The 22981-nt window shown below is 34.2% G+C and overlaps 3 protein-coding genes and 1 long non-coding RNA gene across 16 annotated transcripts in view; 2 read left to right on the top strand and 2 right to left on the bottom strand.

Moving 5' to 3' along the window:
* The window catches only part of LOC105345155 (uncharacterized), a 35968-nt gene extending 29932 nt beyond the window's left edge, over positions 1-6036 (top strand). For 8 of the 11 annotated variants that reach the window (XM_066075942.1, XM_066075940.1, XM_066075939.1 and 5 more), the window contains 10 exons: positions 960-995; positions 1557-1630; positions 2283-2401; positions 2568-2712; positions 2882-2983; positions 3186-3351; positions 3631-3738; positions 3846-4073; positions 4389-4599; positions 5306-6036. In XM_066075942.1, coding sequence (XP_065932014.1) covers positions 960-995; positions 1557-1630; positions 2283-2401; positions 2568-2712; positions 2882-2983; positions 3186-3351; positions 3631-3738; positions 3846-4073; positions 4389-4599; positions 5306-5455 — 1339 coding nt within the window. In that variant the 3' untranslated portion in view covers positions 5456-6036. The remainder of the gene's footprint in view (positions 1-959; positions 996-1556; positions 1631-2282; positions 2402-2567; positions 2713-2881; positions 2984-3185; positions 3352-3630; positions 3739-3845; positions 4074-4388; positions 4600-5305) is intronic. The other 3 variants (XM_066075946.1, XM_066075941.1, XM_066075937.1) reach the window with 1 other exon arrangement.
* On the bottom strand, positions 3218-4394 carry LOC136272897 (uncharacterized). Its single transcript, XR_010710957.1, has 2 exons — positions 4241-4394; positions 3218-4102 (listed from the first exon to the last, which is right to left on the bottom strand). It is a non-coding gene; the product is annotated as an uncharacterized lncRNA (long non-coding RNA).
* A 732-nt stretch (positions 6037-6768) lies between the features above and the next one.
* On the top strand, positions 6769-12206 carry LOC105345157 (lupus La protein homolog). 2 transcript variants are annotated; one of them, XM_066075949.1, is made up of 14 exons: positions 6769-6926; positions 7146-7311; positions 7644-7713; positions 7965-8071; positions 8203-8304; positions 8669-8776; positions 9134-9234; positions 9519-9590; positions 9729-9762; positions 9946-10089; positions 10336-10453; positions 10630-10748; positions 11203-11263; positions 11864-12206. In XM_066075949.1, exons 2-13 carry the CDS (start codon positions 7171-7173, stop codon positions 11260-11262), a joined length of 1176 nt encoding a protein of 391 aa, XP_065932021.1. In that variant the 5' UTR covers positions 6769-6926; positions 7146-7170; the 3' UTR covers position 11263; positions 11864-12206. The 2 variants fall into 2 exon arrangements, with proteins under 2 accessions (XP_065932021.1, XP_065932022.1); XM_066075950.1 differs by having other exon boundaries at positions 6819-6863.
* Positions 12207-12355: 149 nt separating this feature from the next.
* On the bottom strand, positions 12356-22770 carry LOC136272895 (synaptogenesis protein syg-2-like). 2 transcript variants are annotated; one of them, XM_066075947.1, is made up of 11 exons: positions 22011-22770; positions 17856-18031; positions 17278-17592; positions 16661-17002; positions 16028-16348; positions 15411-15752; positions 14560-14661; positions 13827-14141; positions 13210-13551; positions 12771-12885; positions 12356-12684 (listed from the first exon to the last, which is right to left on the bottom strand). In XM_066075947.1, the coding sequence occupies exons 2-11, from the start codon at positions 17953-17955 to the stop codon at positions 12561-12563; spliced, it is 2418 nt and encodes an 805-aa protein (XP_065932019.1). In that variant the 5' UTR covers positions 17956-18031; positions 22011-22770; the 3' UTR covers positions 12356-12560. The 2 variants fall into 2 exon arrangements, with proteins under 2 accessions (XP_065932019.1, XP_065932020.1); XM_066075948.1 differs by lacking the exon at positions 14560-14661 and having other exon boundaries at positions 22011-22768.
* Positions 22771-22981: the final 211 nt, after the last annotated feature.

Genomic DNA, 22981 nt, shown 5'->3' with positions numbered 1-22981 from the left:
CTTGTATTTTAGACTTAGTTGTGATTCTTTTTTTCTGCTTTAAACAATTATAATGCTTGCTTGCAATAACCTTCTGTCCTTTAATTGTTATCCGTATACTAGTATTCAAATGAGATTTTGGAAATATTTTGTTTGCTTAAAAGGTAGAGTAAAGGTCTGTTTAAACATGAAATCGTTAAACATGAATGGATGGGGTTTTTTTTATCACTAATTGGGTATCAGGATACATCAAAGTTGTATTGATATTGAATATCAATTTTCATTTTATGTTTTTGATTGAAATATAATAATGTAACCAAGATAAGTGAATTCACTCTTCTAAAACATACCAGTACTTATGAGGATTGTAATGTTCGAGTCGATTTATGAACTTCCATTCTATCTACATTAAGTAAACTTAATATTTGATTTAGCTAGACTATAACACTTTAAAAAATCAATACACACTGGAACCCAGAATCACAAAGTGCAGATTGTCATCCTCTTTTCTTAGAATCTACATATTTTTACATTGAAGACTATAGTTCAGTTCCTTGAGTTGAGAAATTTTAAGTTTTTTTTTAATACAGACTAAGAATTAACAGAGTAAACCTGCATTTTGCATAAGGATACATGCTAAGTAGATATATGCCCTCTAATTTATGTGATTTTTTTTTTTCAATTTAGTTTGCTAGTTGATCTATGTTCAGTGTATTAGGATTGTATTTCAGATTTTCATTCTTTAATTCAGCTGCTTTCCCACACTGTCTCTTCCATTTATGCTTGCCAAGGCTTTCTCATACAATGACTTAATTTTGCTGTAAAAGTTTAATTTTCAAATGCTATTGAAACTGTAAAACATTGAACTTCATGCAACATATCGGTTCTGGGAGCATAAATGTATTAGATCCAGCTAGCAATGATTAAGTCCATCCAATATTTCCCTTTTATTGGCAATTTACAACTTCCTATTTCAATAGCTCAGAATGCAGTTATACCTCAGAGATGGATGATTGGTAAATCACACTACACTAAATTGAGTAAAACTTCCAATATATAAGTGCACTTTTAATTATAACTTGAAATTTTGAGGTCTTTGTTATTTTCTACTCACTAACAGATCTAATACCACTTGCAGAGAGCTAATTTGGGCAAAGACTTTGCATGATTTTAATCTCATTCAGACTTTACCTTGTAACCCACTCATAATAGCAGACTGTGTGGTTTCATTGTTAATAATGCATTCTATCCAAAGTGTTCTCCTTTCATCTATTTGAAACTAGATATTACATTAATATTGCATGGCTCTTCAATGACATTGAACTGTATTATATTTGATTGCAATAGGCACAATACAAAAATATGAAATCATTTGGTCAAATCTGGATTTAGAAATATTCTAATTATGATATGTCGTTCTATTTTTGAGGACCTATACAGAATAGAAAATACAATGTTTTGACATTTAAATTTCTTCATTGATGGCTTTGTTTACATGAAATTTTATCTATGCAGGTCATGATACTGTTTTATATGAGCTTGAAGTGAATGTTGATTTTTTACCCCTGCGTTGACAGGTTTGACCCCCGTGACCCCCACCTCCACAGATACTACAGGAACCAATACAAACGGCCTGGCAGTGGCAGACCCAGTGAGTATAGGCAGCATGTGAAAGGAAAAAAAACTTTCCTTTTTGGGGAATGCTATAATTTATAAATTCCACAAGTCATATGTTGAGGAGGCTAGGTGGTCAAGAAATTAAGCATCAGATCTTTCTTAAAGTTTTAGATATGATTTGTTTAGCTATAAACTATCACTCAGTGAAGAAAAAATCCATATATGCATGTTTTAATCATCTTCGCTAGCCAAGAGTTTTTGGTCCTCTTGCTCCCCATAAACCCCAAGACCGAAAACCCTTGGCTAGTATACAGAGATCTTCTTCTTTAGGAGTTTCATATAGTCTAAAAATGGCCACAGCCATCCAACCCTCTTAGGTCTACTAGCTATATATAAGCTGATAGCCTATTGCTATTGTGAATTTCATGATACCTCCCTCAATATTTGTAGCCCAGTGATAATTGATTTGAAAATTTATGAAGTTTTTATGCTTGCCTGGCAGACTCTGGTTTCATATTAGCATTGCACAAAATTAAGTAGTTCTGGGTAGTTCGGATCCCATACTTTATTCCAAATGAAGTAATGCTATGAAATTGAGTGATGAAATTAAAATGCAGAATTGACATCAACTAAAGATTTCACAAATATGTAAATTATACATTATGTGCACTAATGCATGTTTTCAGTTGGAAAACGAGGCAAGGTGTATGATAAGTTTGGAAACCTGAGAGATGATGTTGAGGATGACAGCTTGCTCGGCTCTTCAGGAGAATACAGTGAACAGATTGTGGATGATGCACCCCTGGTAAGCAGTGACAGAAAGGGTTCCTCATATCCTGATAAATATTAGAAAGTCCCCGGAGTGAATTTTGCCTGTGCACTCTCTCTATTATCTCTCTTTCTTAATAAATTCACAATTTGTTGTACATGTAATAGTTATCTTGATATATTTCTTGTTTGTGATTTTTTAGCCTGAAGATTCAACCAAGGAAACTGTAAGTGTTCAGGACTCTGGAATTGGAAGGGATATCTCTGAGTCTACCACATCAAGGTCAAGTAAAGGTCAACCATTTTTGACCCATACAGAAAGGTCATCTCAAGGACATCACAGCAAAGGTATCCCAGCGTTTGGTGTCATTATGAACTTTCATTAGTTACAAGCTTTGTATATGTAATATATTTTGGCTTTAGATTTGATTTCCATTGGAATGTTGAAATTAAATTGTACTGGTGCTTTTTTATCAGAAGAATATATTTTATTTTGTTAACGGTATATTTTATCTAGGTCGGAAGCGATCAAAGCTGTCAGACTGGAGCAGGACGCAGCTGTCCCCCGTCAAGTCCAGTAGTTCTCATTATAAGTCCACCATGTCCACACCAAGATTCAGTAAGTCAGTATCTTCATACAAGAACGTGTGTCAGTGTCTAAAAAAGGGAAAGATTCCTCTGGTTGTTTTTCTGATGCTAATTAAAAATGTTCTTTCACTCCTCAAATGTTTATAATACACTGTCCAGCAGACCAAATCAGAAAGAAGGAAAAAAATATAAGAGCAAAACTGATGACTTATCTTCGTTAAACTGATTTTTAGGCAGAGACTGGCAGAAGTTTTTTGACACACCCACTGCCCTGGAAAGGAAGCGGATGGATATGGTGAGGAAGGACTTCACTGAGGGGAAGGTGAAGCAGCAGGTGCCCGCCACCATCACCTACATCTCTAATGATCTCCCCATGTTACCTGGTGAAGCTGGGCTCAGGTGTGTGTAGCAGGTGTCTGTGATTTCAATAGTTAGGTTGTGAAATGTGGGGTTTGATCTACAATATTACCATGTATGCAAGAGTTTTTGGAAGGTACTGTCCTACTAACATGGAATTCTGATGTTAAAGTAAAACTCAGACATTACATGTATTGTATACATGTATTTGAAGCCACAATTTATTTGATTTGAGTAATGAGTAATGTTAAGCACATGCATGTCAGTCAATGTAAATTCAGCACATTAAAAGCTTGCTCACAATATAAATGTTGTTGTCAGGTTGTTGTCCACAGTGAAGGTTGGGGAGAAAATGGAAGGAAGCAAACAGGAGATGAGGCATCAAGTGGAGGCCATTCCTGGGAAGCTGAGCTCTCAGACCAAGAATGAGTAAGTATGAATAAAATTGAATCAAAATACTCAATCTCTGACATAATCCATTCTGAACTCACTTTGTATGATCGTGGTTATATTGTATGAAACTTTGGTATTTACAGAAACCATGGACAATCTCAGTATGGCATTCTGAGTATGCAGTGGATCACAGATATCCCAATATCCAATGCTCCCGTTGCATCCACCCCTCGAGCTTATCCTCGATCTGAGTCCTCCACATCACAAGTCACAGATAGGTCAATGGATGCTAATACGGTGAAGTCCATGGGCAGGAACACCTCCCGTCTACCGAGACTTGCCCAGAAGTATTCCAAAACCAATGTATCAAGGTATGCTTAAAATAGGGTAAAATGTCCATCTAAATAGTATAAGTAAATGCTTTAATAAATGATTTTTTAAGCTAACTCTAATCATTCTTTAATTTCAGAAGCCAAATAAATATTTTATTTTGAATTTTATTCCAAGATTTGCAAATGGAAATCACTTATTTTCCTACTTAAATTAAAAAATTGAGTTGTTCCCCTTTTCAATATGGCAGTAAAGTGGATCAATGCAGCAGTGCCTGAGAAACAGAACAATTTGTTTGTACAATCTATAATAATTGAATGTTGCTGTTCAAATAAAAGAGAATTTTTCTCTTGTAGTAGAGAAAAATCAAGGAGGGATACAGAAGACGAGTCATTTTATCTACCCACAATTCCTGGTGCTTACAGTCCTGACTTTGTTTGGGAGCACCCTCTACCTCCGCCACCCCCAAGGGAATCTAGGACAAATGTGGCATCCATCAGGAAAGACCATGAAGAGTACTGCAAATACTATAGTTTAATAAAGCGCAACATGCAGAAATATACCTCTGTAAGTAATTTTGTACACTCAAAAATCCATGTTTCATGGACATGTAATTTTGTCTTACCTTGTATCATATTGATTGGCATAGTGCCCAGACCAATGGATTATGCATATGCACTCTTTGTTGTTATTAAGTCTCCCAAACGAAGTTTGGAGACTTTTTGCTTTTTTAGTCATATTATTGTCTGCATCAGAACAAATTACTATACAACTTTAATATGGCTACGTGCTACATGTAATACTTGTAATTTAGAAGTACTGGTAATGTATTCCTGCAGGTTTCTCGTTATCTGTACAACATATCTCTCGCTGAGTTTTTGTGTCCCACTGGTTGGTAAGAAGGAACACAGGCTTCGATATTGTAGTTCACTTTGTAGAAATTTTTTCCTCAGGGATTCAGATTTATGTTGCTTTTTTACCATCTTTACAAATAGGTGTATGTGTTTGTGCCAATGTAGATTCTTTATTGAATGAATTTTTGAATTATTTCACAGGCTGCATGCATATGCACTCTTTAAGGCATGGGTAGTTAAAAATGAATTTAAAATTAAATGCATTAACTTTCAGCTTGATTAAGGACCAAGTCTTTCAATGTTGCTTCTCATTATTTCAAGAGAAAAAGCAGAAAACTGAGGTTTCCACTCATATAATATTTAGGCTAACAACATGTAAATATAATATATACATATATGTATTACGAAAATCTTTGCAGACCGTGCCATCATTACCTAAGGTGGATATAAAACAGGCCATTCCGACCTCCAAGTTACAGAAGAGTCTCACCAAGATGTCCAAGCTCTCCCGCGGCCCAAGTCTGTTCTTCCCCAGAATCACACTGAATCAGCTCATCTCCTCTACCTGATAAACTGCCTTCATTTAAAAATAACTGGGAGTTTTTCCTCTTTTTCCTTTGTTTAATAGGATTGATCTGGTGCAAACATTTTAATGTTTTCTGTTCATATGTACTCTTTGTAAGGATAAGTTAATGTTTATTTTACTTTACACCAATTTATTGAAATTATTGAATAATGCATTTAATTTGTAACAATTGGTTACTTCTTGTTTTGTTTTTTGTGGTCAATTGTCACTATTAAAATTCTAGCATTGTTACATGTATCATGTTTAGTAAAAAGCATTGTGATGCGTTATTTTTCTTCACATGGTTTTTTTTGTTAATTCCTCATTTATACATAATTATCAAGGACTCCAAAGCTAGTGTTCTAAACACAAAATATTTTACGATGTTAGATGAAGATTTATTGTTATGCTCTTTAAACTTGTCTGTGTGTAATTTTCTCTAAATTCTTTTTATTTTTCATGCATTATGTGTACTAAGAAGAATGCATAGATTTAAAGTTAATTTTGTTATTTTTAGCTGAATAATTATTTATGAATTGTTTTGAGTTATGTTGACCATTTGTTATTAAAATTTGTTAAACCGTCTCATTTCTTTGTTATTCTTTTGTTTTTAAATTTGTTGTTCATATGGATCAAATTTTTAAGTGTTTTTGAACAGAAAATATATGATAAGAGTCAATTTCGGTCCACATGAATCATAATTTGAGATTATTTGATTGATTAGATATTTTGAAGAAAGGTGTATGTCAAATGATACCTTCTCTTTTTTTGCACTTATTAAATTACAATTGGCATAATTTGAGACAACATTGTTCATTTTCCAGGAAGTGTTTCATTTGGAAGATAAACAGTAAAACTTAGAATAAGCAAATTAAATTATGTATACCAGAAATTATTCTCAATAAATAAAGTAATGTTTACTGAAAATAAATATGAACTAAAAGGCTCTTTTACAATTGGTTGAATTGAAAATAACTGTATTCCTTCAACTGCTATTTTCTTCAAAGTAGTCATATTATAATGTTCATTTTAAAAGGCCCTTTCACGGTGCTTAGATTTTACATACATGTATATGTAATTATGCAGTCATATCCGATTTTATTTATCAGTTATGTGTGCAAAATGGTAAAGGTAAATGTTTCTGTTGGTTGATAAAAATTCAATCTTGATATTTTTCATATAAAATCTGACGGCAAATGTTCACTCATACCATAGCCTTGCGTCATTACTTGTCTACATGAAGAAGTTCGAAAGTGTACAAAACAGCATGCTAAACATTGATGTCGAAATAGAATTTTTGCGCTTCGAATATGTTTGTGAACGACTTACTGATTTAATTTGAAAGCGAGGACTGCGCATGCGCTACAAAATGATGTAAAAACGTGGTTTGCAGTGAAATAACCGATTGCTTTGTAAGAATTCATATCTGCTCTGTGGCAACAGGACGACATATTCTAAACACTTTTATAGAGAAGGTTTGAATCTTTTCTCATTTACTTTCAACTGAGTAATCTGGAGAAAAACCATATATAATACGATAAAATTGTCAGTAGGAAAGTATCACCATGTTCAACAGAGAATGTGATTGTGATATGCAGAATTTTCCTTCCATTGTATCAACCGTGAACTGGATAGTTTTTATCTTTTAGGAATTAACTACCGTTTGTGTTAATTATTGTTTTCTTTTTCTACAGCCCAGTTTGGGGAAAGAAAACAAGCATGTCAGACGAAGTGAAAGTAGACGCTAAAGAAGAAAACGGCAGTACTGAAACGGAATCTAAGCCGAAAGTTGTAGATGATGAAAAGCAAGACTTGGGACCACCAAATGCTCTGGAACAAAAAATTATTAGACAAATTGAGGTGATAAATTTTGTGGGTTTTTTTGTATATGAATTTATAATGCACATGTAACGCATTGAGTACAGTACCAAAAGAACAAAAGAAAAATCTGATTGCAAATTCAGTATCTGATCAATCCATGATTATAAGTTATTGTCAATTACAAAATGAATTTAAAATGTTTATTTGTAAATACAGATTATTTAGAATATTGTTTGATGCCAAATTCTTAAATTATTTTGAAGTATAAGGTACATAATCTATTTATGTATAAAGTGCCTTAAAATCTTTGTTTACAGATGAAATGATGTAAACTAACACATTTTAATCTTTTATTAAAATGTTTATTTCAGTACTACTTTGGAGATACCAATCTACCGAGGGACAAATTTCTTCAAGATGAAATGAAAATTGAAGATGGCTGTATCCTTTCTTTATCTGAATCGCTAAGATTTTTTATAGTGATATGTGATTTAAATATCTTTATCAGCTGAGCCAATACTTAAAGAGCTTGTTGAACCTTTCATTAAAAGATAATGTTACTGTTTATTGAACTGAATCAAAGAAATATTAACATTAATCAAATTTGTGATCAATTTCATGAAATTTATCACATGAAATTCTATTGTGGAATAGAACTTCTTCATGTTTTAGCTTTCCTTAATAACAAATAGGGGTTTCATTAGCAACAATGACAAAATTTAACAGACTGAAACAACTGACTACAAATCACAAAATTATTGCCACAGCTCTACGAAAATCAGATTCTGGACTGGTTCAGGTTTGCAAATTTATCAATTATTATTTAGTAAATATTTATTATCATTATGGTATTGTATTATAATTTGATAACAGTGTTTCCTCTAATTAATAGTTAGGCTTATATAGATGCTACTTTGTATATAATTTCAGATTAGTAAGGACAGTGTCTTTATCCGCCGTAATCCAGAAATGCCTATCCCAGAGAACACAGAAGAAAGGAGGAACGATTTCAATGACAGATCTGCTTATGTTGTGAGTATTCTTAGCATCACTGTGTTAAGATCATTTTAGATCATTTAAAACATTTATGTAGTTTACTGTGAAAAACTTGAAATAAATACTATCATTTTACTATGAGGATAGCAGTCATTATTAGATTATGGTATTTTTTTTTGGCAATTCATGCTACTTAGATCCTTTATGACAAATCTACAAATTATTTTCTTGTGTCAATAAATTTTGCATTGTAAATTGGAGATATGGATATGTGTATTGTACAACTCTTTTATGACATTTGTGTTGTGTTGTACTCTGTATAAGGTTTAGATGTTTATAAAATTAAACAGTTTGCATATAATCTTTAGTATGTTTGATATGAAATTTATTTTTATTACAGAAAGGATTTCCACTAGATGCATCACTAGATACTCTGATTGCACACTTCGAAAAATATGCAAAAATTGACACTGTATATATGAGAAGAGATCAGGACAAAAAATTCAAGGTGAAATAAATTATCTTGTTTGCACTAATTTAATACCGGTAGTTTTACCTGTCAATAGTGCAAATTTTTTATGTACATTGTACAGATGCAAAAATAATAGGTAATCGTCATTTGCATGTAAATTCATAATTTCCTTGATGATAGGTTGGTGATTTCAGTAGATGTTTTTCAAGTTTTTATGTACGGTAATATCAAAACAAGATATTTGATTTAATGGTATGAAGCATGATGTAGAAAGAAGGGGGAGTGTTGTAGATTTGTTTTTATGATATCAATGTAAATGATAGGTTGTCTTGATGTTACCATTAGTTTGTTTGCTCTGTTAAAATTGGTTTTGTATGATTTGTTTCATTACAGGGATCAGTCTTTGTCACATTTGCAAATAAAGAAGATTGTGACAAATTCTTGGCAGAACCAGAAACTAAATACGAGGATGCTGTGCTGATAAAAAAGTCAAAGTATGCTATCTGTTTTGTAATGTCATTGGGGATAATAAAAATATTTGAGAGTGCAAAGATTTTCATTCCAGTGCTCATACTAAGATGATTCTTTTTAATTTGTAATGCATTCAATTTAACAATAAAATTTGGTAGCTACATTTTAAAAGTAAATTAAGATGTATCTTCTATTTCAATTATGCATGTATTTCAGATTATGAATTCTAATAATAAATTTATACATTTCAGACATATCATTTGGTGTTCTTTTAAGTACTGTAAAGTTTTTGAATTTGGAATTACAGAACTCAGTATTTCAAGGAACGAGATGAGGATAAAAAGCAGAAAAAATTAGAGCAAATTCGAAAAAAGAAAGAGTAAGTGAATTACTTCTTGTTGATTACATGATGTTATCGGTAAAGTTGACCTTTTCCCATTGTTCAGAATTTTCTTACTTTTAATAGAAATTTTCTTCTTAATTTCTACATTTTCTTAAACATTGATATATTTAACAGGGATCAAGAAAAAAGAGAAGATGAAGAGAATAAGGTTTGTTGCTTTATTTTATATTTCTGATACTCAAAATTGCTTCAACTTATTTAACAGTGAGATTAGCAGCTTTTAAGGTCAAATAAGGGATTTTCATGAAGTCTTTTGATGTGAACATCCTTTTCAAGCTTACTTTTACCACAAATAGATATTATAAATTTATTACCTATAAATCCTCTACAGAAAATGGCTGACTCTATCACACGTGGAGCTGTGTTCCAGCTGACAGGGTTTGAGAACAAGGAACTGTCGAGGGAGGATTTCAAAACATACTTCAATGACTATGCCAAAGTGGCTTGGGTGGACTATGACAAAGGAGACAGTAAGGTAAATAAAATTACTATGTGTACAGTTAGATAGGCTTTGGAAAAAAATTGAACAGTCCAATTTTATTTTTGATCCTGAAGGATTCCATGTTTTAAGATTGCATTTATGTTGTACCTGAAATAAACATTAAGACACTTGTTTGCATCAATGTGAACAAAAAACTTTTTACAAGGAAACCTGCAACTATGTCAACATTTCATTATTAAGATATGTGAGGACTTAACCTATATGTTTAAAAATTATTAGGCCATGATTAGACTGTCAGAGGCCAACACAGCCCAGTCAACACTAGATAAGGTGAAGGCGGACCATGATGGAAAGTTAGAGGTCTTGGATTGTGTTGTGGAGGCAAAAGTCCTGGAAGGTAAACTTACAGTTTATGTATTCTCCATCAGGTATCACTGATCTATGTGAAACAAAGCTCTGTCATTTGTTTTATTATTGCTCACCAGAGTTAAATACATGTGGTTTGGTGGACATGTATTGGATAATTATCGTTAAAGTTTTGTTTCATACAGTGAGATTAAAATGTGTTTATAGGTGACGAGGAATTGGATCACTGGAGAAAAATATTCAAAGACATGGCAGACTCTAGAAATCGTAACAAATTCAGCAGGAAGAGAAGACATGGAAAAGATGGGGGAAGAGGAGGACCCAGGGTAAAACTATTGCTACTTTATGTCAAAGCATACCAAGGGGAAAAAATCCAATTTACTACATGCACCAACAACGATTGATCATGTCGGTTCACCTTATAGAGGCTGGGTGGTCAACAAATTTATCATCAGATCTTCCTAAGATTTTAAGATATGAATTGTTAAGCTATAAACTATTGTGCATTAAAAAAAAATTCCATATTTTGGGTATTTTTATATGGAGCTCTTCTTTCAAAGGAGAACAATACAGTCTAAAATAATCATGACCATCAAACCCTCTTAAATAAAATTGTATATAAAACACTGATATTAAGAGGGAAAGGATGTGTAATTAAACAAATTTTATAGATTTTATGTCAATAATCTTTGAATATTATGCAATGTGATATTCATTAATTCTTTTTGACCATATGATTCATTTTAAAGTATGTGTGAAATGTTTTATTTTAACAAACAGGGTAAGAAGAGTAGGGCTGGTGATGATGGAGGAGATGGAGACAGCGATGGGGGAGACTGAAGTATGAACTACCTCTGAAGATTAACATAAGCTTCCTTATCATTTAGATATCATACAGTGGTACTGTGGTTACATCAGTATTCATAGGCATCAGCTTTTATGGGTTTAATGAAAATCAGTTTCAAGGATACGTATAAAATTTGTTGATAATGATACATGTACTAGTATCAATACTATGTGTTATAAGATTTTACACTTTGATGAACATTTAATTTCAACTCGACAATGATATCCAAAAGAAAATTGGTACTCAGTGAGTACTAGTATTGATGAAACTGCAGTGAGTTAAGTCTTGATTATGCTATGTTTTGTTGCTCAGACATTGCCAGGTCTGCTGCATAATGCTGTTGCATTATTTAATTGAAAGGGGAAATAACTGAGTATTTCATTTATTAAGTTAAAAAAGTTATTAAAAAAAACCCACACAAAATTGATTATTAACACTTGCAAATCTCACAATGACAGCAAAAATAAAATGCATGCTGTATTATATTTGATTAGCCTTAGAAATTATTGTCAGTTATTGTATCCAGCTGGAGTTCATTTCAAAATATTCATGGTTTGTCTTTGAGGGTTGCTCATGTTTTCAATTTGATTTCAGGAGGAAGACAGTGCCAGACCTAATGTAATGAAGAGTTTTAGTCATGTTTTAAAGGAACAAGCCGGCCAGAAAATACCACGGCAGATTGAAGTGATGCGCTAACCTAACACAGACTCTGTTTTTGTTGTGGTGACTCTGGTTGCAACACATTGGATATAAAAGATGTTTCTATGTTGAATGTAGAAATATTTCTGTTCAAGTCATTCTGTTAAATTCATCCTTTATGAGATCATGTGAAATACGAGAACATTTTTACAATTTGTGAATTTTGTTCATTGTTGCCTATCATTTTATTTTATTTTTTGTATACATTGATTGCAATCTATAAATATTTTCAATGCAGGCTTGAATATTATTAATAACAGAATATAAATGCCATGAATTATATGATAAAAGCAAATATTTGTGGTGAAGGAAAGGTTGTATAGGTGTGTAAAGAAATTTTAGGCTTAATTTTACTTTCGATATACCTGTACCTGATAAAATTTATGAACAATTATGTCAATAGAGGTATCTAAAATCCTTTATAAAAGGAACAGTATGCTCAAATTTCGTTGAAAATAGATTGTATTTCCTGTCTAAAATCATTAAAACAATATTCTTGTGAAAGTTTGAGATAACTGATTTTTAAAAATAAATTGTGAAGTACATATTTTGTTTAAAAAAAACCACCACAGAGGCTGTATTTTTGGTTTTGTCAAATGTGATTATTGGCAAAACTCAGTTGTTCATAAACATGTTCATGCACATCTCCTCTGGTGTTTATAACGTCTCTGTGATTAGACGACTGCCGATCCCCAGCCTCTTGTCTGCATCTTCTCCTGTATCAATGAAGTGAACAAAATTATTGGCCAAAAGTTTTCATACTGGGACAATATGGTACAAATAGGGTATGGATGCATATTACCTAGCAATGACAACCATGCCAATGACTATGATGATAACAAAGAGGGTGCCCAGTGTTACTCCTACAACTACCGCAATCGGGGTGCCGTCATCATGATGTGGTAGTGACAGTGTGTCTTTGAATTAAAAGAAGAATTGAGTGCAAAAATAGAATTGAGTGCAAAAAAAAGACATGAACTGATCATTCAAAAACCCTGAACAGGTCACTTTTATCTGCAGATAAAAGTAAATCAACAAAAGAATAAAGTTATTATTTTCCATAAAAGTAAAAACTATATTTTGATGCTGTTTAAATTCCAAGTAAACGGAGCACAAACGAAGAAAAGTTAGCTGAGTGTTCATCGATGATAGTGTTCTGGGTATGATTAAAATATGTAACTAGTTCTTGCATTATGAAACATGAAACCTTCTAACTAAAACATTTACAAGTTACTACTTACGCTGTACAACTATAGGTACGGAGGTAGACTTTTGGATTGTTCCTGCTCTGGCTGTGGTTTGGTCAGTCTGACAGTATAGATTCTTGCCATTATCGTCAACTATAGGTACCCAGCTCAGTGTGCTACTTTTGCTGAGGGTACTGTCTGCATTGGTTGTAGTTTTCTCTGTGATTCCTTGATGAAACTCAACAGCACTTAACAGGGATGTTCCTAACTTCCACCTGAGGTTTGGGACAGGTCGGCCATTCTGGGCAGTACAAATATACTTGTATGTACTTCCTGAATTGAGTGCTGTTGTAATTGCAGGATCTGGACTGGAGATAAAGGGCTGTTCTGAAGGAACTGGAAGGAAAGGAAACCTCTATTGTAAATTGTCTATGTAATTCTATTAAAATTTAAATGCAGAATTTTAAAAATACTTTAAAGACTTCGTCAATTGTAAAACTTATGATTTACAATTTATTGTTTTTCTCTAAGATACTTATTTTACTTGAACTATGAGGAAGATATGCATATGAAGAATTTTAATTGATTTTTATCTTTCCAATCTTGAATAAAGTTACTAACCATTGATACATATTTGCAAATCCCTCTACTAAAAACATGTAAACTCTTACCATAAATGCTAATGGTCCAGGCACGCTCTAGAGGACTGGCCATCAGAGAGTTTTGTACTTTACAGATGTAGGACACAAGGTTATCAGATCTTGACACCGTGAAAGTGTAATTGTTGTAAGTGACAGTGGAGGATCCGACTGTATAAATTCCATCCCCGTTTCCACTTGAACTGCTTCCAGGATCCACCAACTGCTGGTTCTTGTACCACTGAACCGATGGGAGAGGGTTTCCACCGATAGCAGAACAGCTCAATGTAACAGTTTCTCCCTCATTTTTCTCATAATCACCTGCTAGGTTTGGGTTACCGGGAAGAGCTTGAACATAAAGACATGATCATAGAAATATATTTTATCTCTTACAGGTAATCACAAGGAGTGTGCCCAGTGTTAATCCTACAACTACTGCAAATGGGATGCTGTCATCATGTGGTAGTGACGGTGTGTCTTTAATTTAAAAGGAGAATTGAGTGCAAAAAACAAACAGAAATGAGTAAATCAAAATAAAAGTAAATCAATAAAAGAATGAAGTTAGTATTTTCCATAAAAAATTCCAATAATTTTGGTGTGACATATATTTACATAATCTATATTACATGTAGTAAAAACTATATTTTGATACTGTTTAAATTCCAAGTAAACGGAACACAAACGAAGAAAAGTTAGCTGAGTGTTTATCGATAATAGCGTTCTGGGTATGATTTAATAGTATTTTATACCTACACAGTTCACTTACGTCCAAAGAGGCATGTGCCATTGGTAACATCACAGCTAGCATTCAAGCAGCTCTTGCTACAACGCCGGGAACAATCCTTTCCATACCAGCCAGGCATACACACTTTTACATGAGAATACGTAGGATAAACAGTGTAGGCTCTATTACAAACATCTTATTCCATTCATTTTTTCTGAGTATTGTATTGTTGTAATTGTACGTACTATGTTACAAAATAAATTACATCCAGGGATCAAGTGGTTCAAAATATTCAATATATTTAAAACAAATTCGGTTCGACACCTTTAGAAAAGTAATATTTGAATATAGAATACGATGCATGCGCGGATCCACAAAATTTCTCCGGGGGGGGGGGGGGGGGGGGATGGCAATGGCAGATTGGAGTTCCAGGTACTTCAAAAAGCATTATAAGTAATCCGATCAATTAACCAATGATGAACAGTGTGAAACATCATTTTGTTTACCCATACTGCTTTGCTAATACATTGTGAATAAGGACAGTCAGGAAGAAATATTGGGGGTGGTAAGAGTCTAAAACAGAACACTGGAACAGCACTTTTACAAAAGTTGGTGACTCACTAAAACATATAGTTCAACCATTGGTTGAAAAAGGTTACCTTGTATTTGCACCTCTGCAATAAATTGATCGCATACACACAAGGCCCTTAAACATTTTAAAGAAAAAAACAATGCCCTTTACATTCCTTAAACAACATTCATGACAAGGTTTATACAACATAATGAAAAGATGACACATTTCATATATGAGTTCTTTTAAGTAATATGTAACTAGATCTTGCATTATGAAACATGAAACCTTCTAACTAAAGCATTTACAAGTTACTACTTACGCTGTACAACTATAGGTACGGAGGTAGACTTTTGGATTGTTCCTGCTCCGGCTGTGGTTTGGTCAGTCTGACAGTATAGATTCTTGCCATTGTCATCAACTATAGGTACCCAGCTCAGTGTGCTACTTTTGCTGAGGGTACTGTCTGCATTGGTTGTAGTTTTCTCTGTGATTCCTTGATGAATCTCAACAGCACTTAACAGGGATGTTCCTAACTTCCACCTGAGGTGTGGGACAGGTCGGCTATTCTGGGCAGTACAAATATACTTGTATGTACTTCCTGAATGGAGTGCTGTTGTAATGGCAGGATCTGGACCGGAGATAAAGGGCTGTTCTGAAGGAACTGGAAGGAAAGGAAACCTCTGTTGTAAATTGTCTATGTACTTCTATTAAAATTTAAATGCAGAATTTTAAAAATACTTTAAAGACTTCGTCAATTGTAAAACTTATGATTTACAATTTATTGTTTTTCTCTAAGATACTTATTTTACTTGAACTATGAGGAAGATATGCATATGAAGAATTTGAATTGATTTTTATCTTTCCAATCATGTATAAAGTTACTAACCATTGATACATATTTGCAAATCCCTCTACTAAAAACATGTAAACTCTTACCATAAATACTAATGGTCCAGGCACGGTCTAGAGGGTCGGCCATCCGAGAGTTTTGTACTTTACAGATGTAGGACACAAGGTTATCAGATCTTGACACCGTGAAAGTGTAATTGTTGTAAGTGACAGTGGAGGATCCGACTGTATAAATTCCATCCCCGTTTCCACTTGAACTGCTTCCAGGGTCCACCAACTGTTGGTTCTTGTACCACTGAACCGATGGAAGAGGGTTTCCACCGACAGTAGAACAGCTCAATGTAACAGTTTCTCCCTCATTTTTCTCATGATCACCTGCTAGGTTTGGGTTACCGGGAAGAGCTTGATCTTAAAGACATGATCATAGAAATATATTTTATCTCTTACAGGTAATCACAAGGAGGGTGCCCAGTGTTACTCCTACAACTACTGCAATCGGGATGCTGTCATCATGTGATAGTGACGGTGTGTCTTTAATTAAAAAGGAGAATTGAGTGCAAAAAACAAACAGAAATGAGTAAATCAAAATAGAAGTAAATCAATAAAAGAATGAAGTTATGACACATTTCATATATGAGTTCTTTCAAGTAATATGTACCTAGATCTTGCATTATGAAACATGAAACCTTCTAACTAAAGCATTTACAAGTTACTACTTACGCTGTACAACTATAGGTACGGAGGTAGACTTTTGGATTGTTCCTGCTCCGGCTGTGGTTTGGTTAGTCTGACAGTATAGATTCTTGCCATTGTCGTCAACTATAGGTACCCAGCTCAGTGTGCTACTTTTGCTGAGGGTACTGTCTGCATTGGTTGTAGTTTTCTCTGTGATTCCTTGATGAATCTCAACAGCACTTGACAGGGATGTTCCTAACTTCCACCTGAGGTGTGGGACAGGTCGGCCATTCTGGGCAGTACAAATAAACTTGTATGTACTTCCTGAATGGAGTGCTGTTGTAATGGCAGGATCTGGACCGGAGATAAAGGGCTGTTCTGAAGGAACTGGAAGGAAAGGAAACCTCTGTTGTAAATTGTCTATGTACTTCTATTAAAATTTAAATGCAGAATTTTAAAAATACTTTAAAGACTTCGTCAATTGTAAAACTTATGATTTACAATTTATTGTTTTTCTCTAAGATACTTATTTTACTTGAACTATGAGGAAGATATGCATATGAAGAATTTGAATTGATTTTTATCTTTCCAATCTTGTATAAAGTTACTAACTATTGATACATATTTGCAAATCCCTCTACTAAAAACATGTAAACTCTTACCATAAATACTAATGGTCCAGGCACGCTCCATAGGGCTGGCCATCACAGAGCTTTGTACTTTACAGATGTAGGACACACGGTTATCAGATCTTGACGCCGTGAAAGTGTAATTGTTATAAGTGACAGTGGAGGATCCGACTGTATAAATTCCATCCCCGTTTCCACTTGAACTGCTTCCAGGATCCACCAACTGTTGGTTCTTGTACCACTGAACTGATGGAAGAGGGTTTCCACCGATAGCAGAACAGCTCAATGTAACAGTTTCTCCCTCATTTTTCTCATTATCACCTGCTAGGTTTGGGTTACCGGGAAGAGCTTAAACATAAAGACATGATCATAGAAATATATTTTATCTCTTACAGGTTTTTATTCATGTTTTAGTCTACAAACTTTAAAACTGAAAGACAAACAATAGGAAATGCAGTTATGGCAGCTCACACAGAAAATGGAAACAGTACTATTCACAATTATAAAATGTAATACAAAAAATAGCCACAAAACTCATTGGACACAAGATATTTTTTCTCATAAGAGGATTTGATGTGAATATCATTTATTTGCAGCAAAAAAATACTTACATATCTGGGAATAAATTCCACTAAATAACGAAATAGATAATAGCACTGGGAATAGGAAGGAACCTTGCAGGACAGAAAAAGTCCTGAAATCACACGCCATTGTGGTATGTGGAGTCTAACGAAAATGTCTCACAATCTAGGTCTGTTCGTGCTTACTCCTGGATTTTGCCTTCAACCTGTAAATAAAAAAATAAATTTTCATTTAATTATGAACTCTCAGAAAAGAATTGTTACAGTTGCTTTCAAGAAAAATCACAGGATGAATGACCATCTTTAAGTTGTCCTTAAAGATAGCTTAAAGGTGTTTAAAGGTAGCTTAATGACGATCATTAAGCCACCTTTAAGCTATATGTGTTGCTTAAAGGTGTCTTAAAGAAAGCGTAAAGATGGCTTAAAGGCAGCTTAAAGACTATCTTTAAGCCGCCTTTAAGGACAACTTATAGGTCCTTAATGTCCAAACTTCTTTAAGCCACCTTTAAGCTACCTTTAAGCTACCTTTAAGTCACCTTTAAGCTACCTTTAAGCCACCTTTAAGCCATTGATAAAAAATTAATTCAATATTGTGCTTTATTTACCAACAAAATGTATTAACTTTATGAAAGAAACGGTATTAAAAACGGTTTGTGTTCTAGAAAATAAAAAAAAAACCAAAAAAAAAAGCCCTTAGCGAGATTTCAACCCGGGATCCTTGGCTTACTACACATGTAGCATCACCTCACTTCCTCTGCACCACGGAAACTTACACATTTCCGGTGATTTTATATATCCTATATATCAGTGGATATTGAATCAATGTATTGAATGTATTTACTTGAAAAGATTTTGACAAACCATTCAGTTTGTAACAATCAATTATATCTAATTTATAAATTACATGCATGCATGTATTTAGAATGAAATACGGAACTTGGTCTTCAGTGAACAAAAATATGTTATACCTAAAAGGAAACCGTTAGGCTCACTAGTAGGCTTTCTTAGTTAATAAATTTAAATCGAGTAGATATGCGTTCATCTAATTTATAGCTATAAAAATGTAAGACAGAAAATGAAATCATTTCTTTTATTAAATGCATTGAAACTATTAGGGTATTTGCTCAATTTCCCGGTTTTCATGATCGCGGCGCCGTTCCCAGCTGGTTCCAGTATGTTTAAATATTTAATTGTATACATGATTTTTAAACTATCAATTCTATAACAAACAATATTACCAATTACCGGTGACGTATTTACTGCATGTGGTAATTGCAAATGATGTACTTGTACGTACAATTGTATGATGTACAAGGCCGGGTATGTGGTATTATATTTTCCCTTATACATATATTTAAATAATTAACCCCTATTGATGATCACCGGTATATTAATCAATTAGCCTCAAGATTTTACTCTTACATACATGTATCGTTCATTTGTAGACGTAACATTTTTGAAACCCAGAGCTAAGAAATAATACTTTGAAAATGAATTACAAATCAATCTAATTAAAATTAGAACTTCCATCCGCTCCCCGGTTTTCGATATGTCGCTTCCACGCGACATATCGAAAACCGGGGAGCGGATGGAAGTTCTAATTTTAATTAGATTGAATTACAAATGTAAATTAACTTTTATTCACTAGACTTATCGTATACTCGTACAAACTAAGATTCAACGCCTTTAGAAACCCTGACGTGCACCTGGGCACACGACACACCTGTTGTGTATATCGTGTATATTCTGTGTTAGTTCCAGGGGTTTTCTTAAGTTGGATAAACAATAGACTCTAATTAGATATACACAAACAAAACTATGTCTAGACAAACAAAGCAGTAATATCCTGCCCGATATAACAAAGGCAGTTGAGAGTCTTGTATCTAGCAGATCTAGAGTTAGACCTGGAAATATTGAAAATTGAAAAAAAAATACAAACCTTAAAGCGATTATCAAATTAAATCATGCATTTTTGGTTCATTATCTTTATTTTGTTTAATAACCAGATGAACTGAGAGAGAGAGAGAGAGAGAGAGAGAGAGAGAGAGAGAGAGAGAGAGAGAGAGAGAGAGAGAGAGAGAGAGAGACATTTCACCGATTAATTTATAATAGGAAACAAACATACTTTAATTAGTTTCATGCACAGATTAAGATACAGAGACTGCGCTCACACCTACAATAATTTTGAACCCCCCCCCCCAAAAAAAAAAAATTATAAAGAATTTTATAACGGCAATCTGTGTCCATCGGAGCGGTGTTGATGATAGCGATCTGTGTTTAATGGAGCGACAATTAAAACCGCCTGGAACACCACCCCCTTCCTTGGAAATTATATTATCATTCGGATGACCCCCTCCCATCACTATAAGTATGTTCAGCTTGATCAAACTTGACTTAAAGGGAACTTCAAGATGGTTTAAAGACAACTTAAAGGGAGCGTAAATGCCACTTAAAGATGCTTAAAGGCGGCTTAAAGAGGGCTTAAAGGTGACTTAAAGAAGTTTGGACATTAAGGACCTATAAGCTCAGCTTAAAGGTGACTTAAAGGTGGCTTAAAGATGGTATATCCTTTAAGCCACCTTTAAGGACTTGCTTAAAGATTGTTTTTCGCCCTGTGAATTTTCTAACAACGATTGAAGACATGCATACAGAGTTTAAAAAGATCTTGTATTCAAGAGTGCTGAATTTATATAAGAAAAAATATTGAATGCATTAAGCAACAACATAATCCAAGATATCATTGCATAAGACAGAAAAGAAAGCCAGCCAAGTTTCACGGGTGTTAAATCATTGAATAGAGGTTTTATCCTTGTCTGATCCCTCAAAGTTAGACAATAAAACACAACAGCCAAATTACACATCAAGAAAGAAACTTATAATCATAGTAAGGTGCCTCCTGACCACTGAGAACTTATATTAATCAGCCAAAGAATATACTTCTATTGCAACAATTAGGGTTGTTTTTAAAATATTAAATTTATTTATTATATCTTTAAGGCAGTGTTTAAAAAGGATTGCATGGGGGTATATGTGAATGTGGGTGTATTATGTGTTTAGTACTTGGCTGTTCAGCAGAATACATTCAACTCTCACAAACTCGAGTACGTAATTTTTTAATATGAATATCAAATAGAAATCGTGATGGCAGCGAGCATTTTGAAAATTTATATGTCAAACTGATTTTGACATGTGGCCAACTATCCCGATTTTTGCGGGATTCTCCAGATTTTACGCCGTCCAAAATACAAATCCCGATATCCTGATCGGGATTGCCGAAATCCTGATTCTCAAAAAATCGAACCCGTTTTACGACAACAAGTCCCGATTTCCATCTAAAATTTTAAATCCCGCGCTGCTTGTCTACGCTAACCAATCAAAAATCGGGATTATGACCGCCATTGCTGTTTACCTGTATTGCGGGTGTGTATATCGGGAGGTGTAATTACCTGTACGCTACCCGTGTCTGGGTGTTTGCTAACCTAATGAGGAGCATGTTTTAAAAGTAATTAATCGGGAAGCATCGGGATGGGTAGCAAAATGTCACACTTTTTACACAAACTTCGACAAGTATTGGGGTAACACCACCAAAGAAAACGAAACTTTTATCCCGATATCTCGGCAAGTGGTAGGCTAGAAAGAATAATCTTACTGTGACCAGGGCTGCGTTCAAGATCGTAGCGGCTAGCCTAGCCGCTAGGTCGTTTATATGTAGGGCTATTGAACGGACCGCTAGGTTAGCCGCTAGGTCTCAGATTTGAAGTTGGAAATATTCAACTGAAGACTTATTACATTTACATAATTTGTTAATTTCAAGCGGAAATATTTATGTTAAGATGCATTATAACTTAAAGGATGAATAAAATATCACTATATAAATAGATTTCGTGTTTATTACAAAGTGGTGACTAAGGTGGCCATCTTGAATTCGATGCTTAGCGTAAAATATTTAGGCTACGAATATCTACCTAGCGGCTAGGCTAACATACCGTTCAACAACGTAGCCGCTACGTGGCCCTATCTAGCCGCTACGATTTTGAACGCAGCCCAGGCTACGCTCAGGTCACAGTAAGAATTCGTCCCATTTACTTGCAATGTAGCAGCTGCGAAGCGGATCAGCTTCGCGTCGATTTTAAGTCTGTTAAAAATATTCTGCATGGGAAAAACACATTTATATACATTACAAACCTTTATGAACATGCATATGTAGTTTATTCCACAAAATATCCATTTAAAGCTGACATGAATTCATAAAAGCATTTGGTCGCCATATTAGTTTCAATCGCTCCTCTACTGCCACTGGGGTATATAATACCGGTTGAGAAAGTTACGGTCGGTTGCTTTCCGATCGAGGCATTCACGTTGCACGGACTTCTAAATGCATGAACTACACATTGTACATGTAGTGAAATGCAGTAATAAAGAATAAAGAAAAAAAACAATCAATGAAATACAAAATATATGTATTCTTTGAAAGGATGTCCAAGGTATCTATATTATTTTGCACAGACAGTGCTGCTTTACTTCGCATGCACATCGAACACGTGTGTCGTTCATACAGAGTGCATAACGTCTGCATCTTCTTGAAAACCCTGGCGACACTACATCCAACACAGTAGCTAAATGATAGTAAATCCAAGAAAGTAACAACGTTTCTATCCGTTCCTACAAAAACTCCCCGTTTATAAAATCCATGCGATAATTGACATTGCTCGATCTGCCACAGTGTGTAGTTTGCGCATGTGCGATGTTATAACATACACAGGAAAACGGTCTACAATTATCGAGGAATTTCGGAAGTATCCGCGCCTGTATTTCAGTCTGTCTTGTTTCGTCGTTTATTGGATATATCTTGCCAGTGAAGTGGTTGTCATATTATTTCTGTTCAAAACGCGTTTTTACAAGTCTTTTCGTCCAAGGTAACGTGTTCGGGTGTATGAAATTCCTGAATGCGGTGAAGCATGACGAGGGCTGTCGGCCTAATATAGGGGGTGTGAAGCGAAATATGGCGGTAGTCGGAGATAAAAGGGAAGTAATGCGTATTTATGAATTCATGTCAGCTTTAATGGATCGTACTAAGGCATTTTGTTAAAATACACTTTTGAATTTGCATGTGTAACGAAGAATATTGACCCGGGTTGAAAATTGACCCGGGGGTC

The sequence above is a fragment of the Magallana gigas genome, chromosome 2, assembly GCF_963853765.1.
Source record: "Magallana gigas chromosome 2, xbMagGiga1.1, whole genome shotgun sequence".
Taxonomy (NCBI): Eukaryota; Metazoa; Mollusca; class Bivalvia; order Ostreida; family Ostreidae; genus Magallana; species Magallana gigas.
The sequence above is the reverse complement of the archived record's forward strand: the minus strand, read 5'-3'. Positions and strand labels throughout refer to the sequence as shown.

What these genes read in the sequence shown, in the direction of transcription:
- LOC136272895 (XM_066075947.1), bottom strand. Translation starts at nt 17,955, where the DNA reads ATGGCGTGTGATTTCAGGACTTTTTCTGTCCTGCAAGGTTCCTTCCTA. An exon ending in TGGAATTTATTCCCAGATAT is followed by an intron (nt 17,593 to 17,855) that starts GTAAGTATTTTT and finishes TTTATGTTTAAG; the next exon opens with CTCTTCCCGGTAACCCAAAC. An exon ending in CTGGACCATTAGCATTTATG is followed by an intron (nt 13,552 to 13,826) that starts GTAAGAGTTTAC and finishes CTTTCCTTCCAG; the next exon opens with TTCCTTCAGAACAGCCCTTT.
- LOC105345157 (XM_066075949.1), top strand. Translation starts at nt 7,171, where the DNA reads ATGTCAGACGAAGTGAAAGTAGACGCTAAAGAAGAAAACGGCAGTACT. An exon ending in GTGCTGATAAAAAAGTCAAA is followed by an intron (nt 9,235 to 9,518) that starts GTATGCTATCTG and finishes TTGGAATTACAG; the next exon opens with AACTCAGTATTTCAAGGAAC. An exon ending in GGGGAAGAGGAGGACCCAGG is followed by an intron (nt 10,749 to 11,202) that starts GTAAAACTATTG and finishes TTTAACAAACAG; the next exon opens with GGTAAGAAGAGTAGGGCTGG.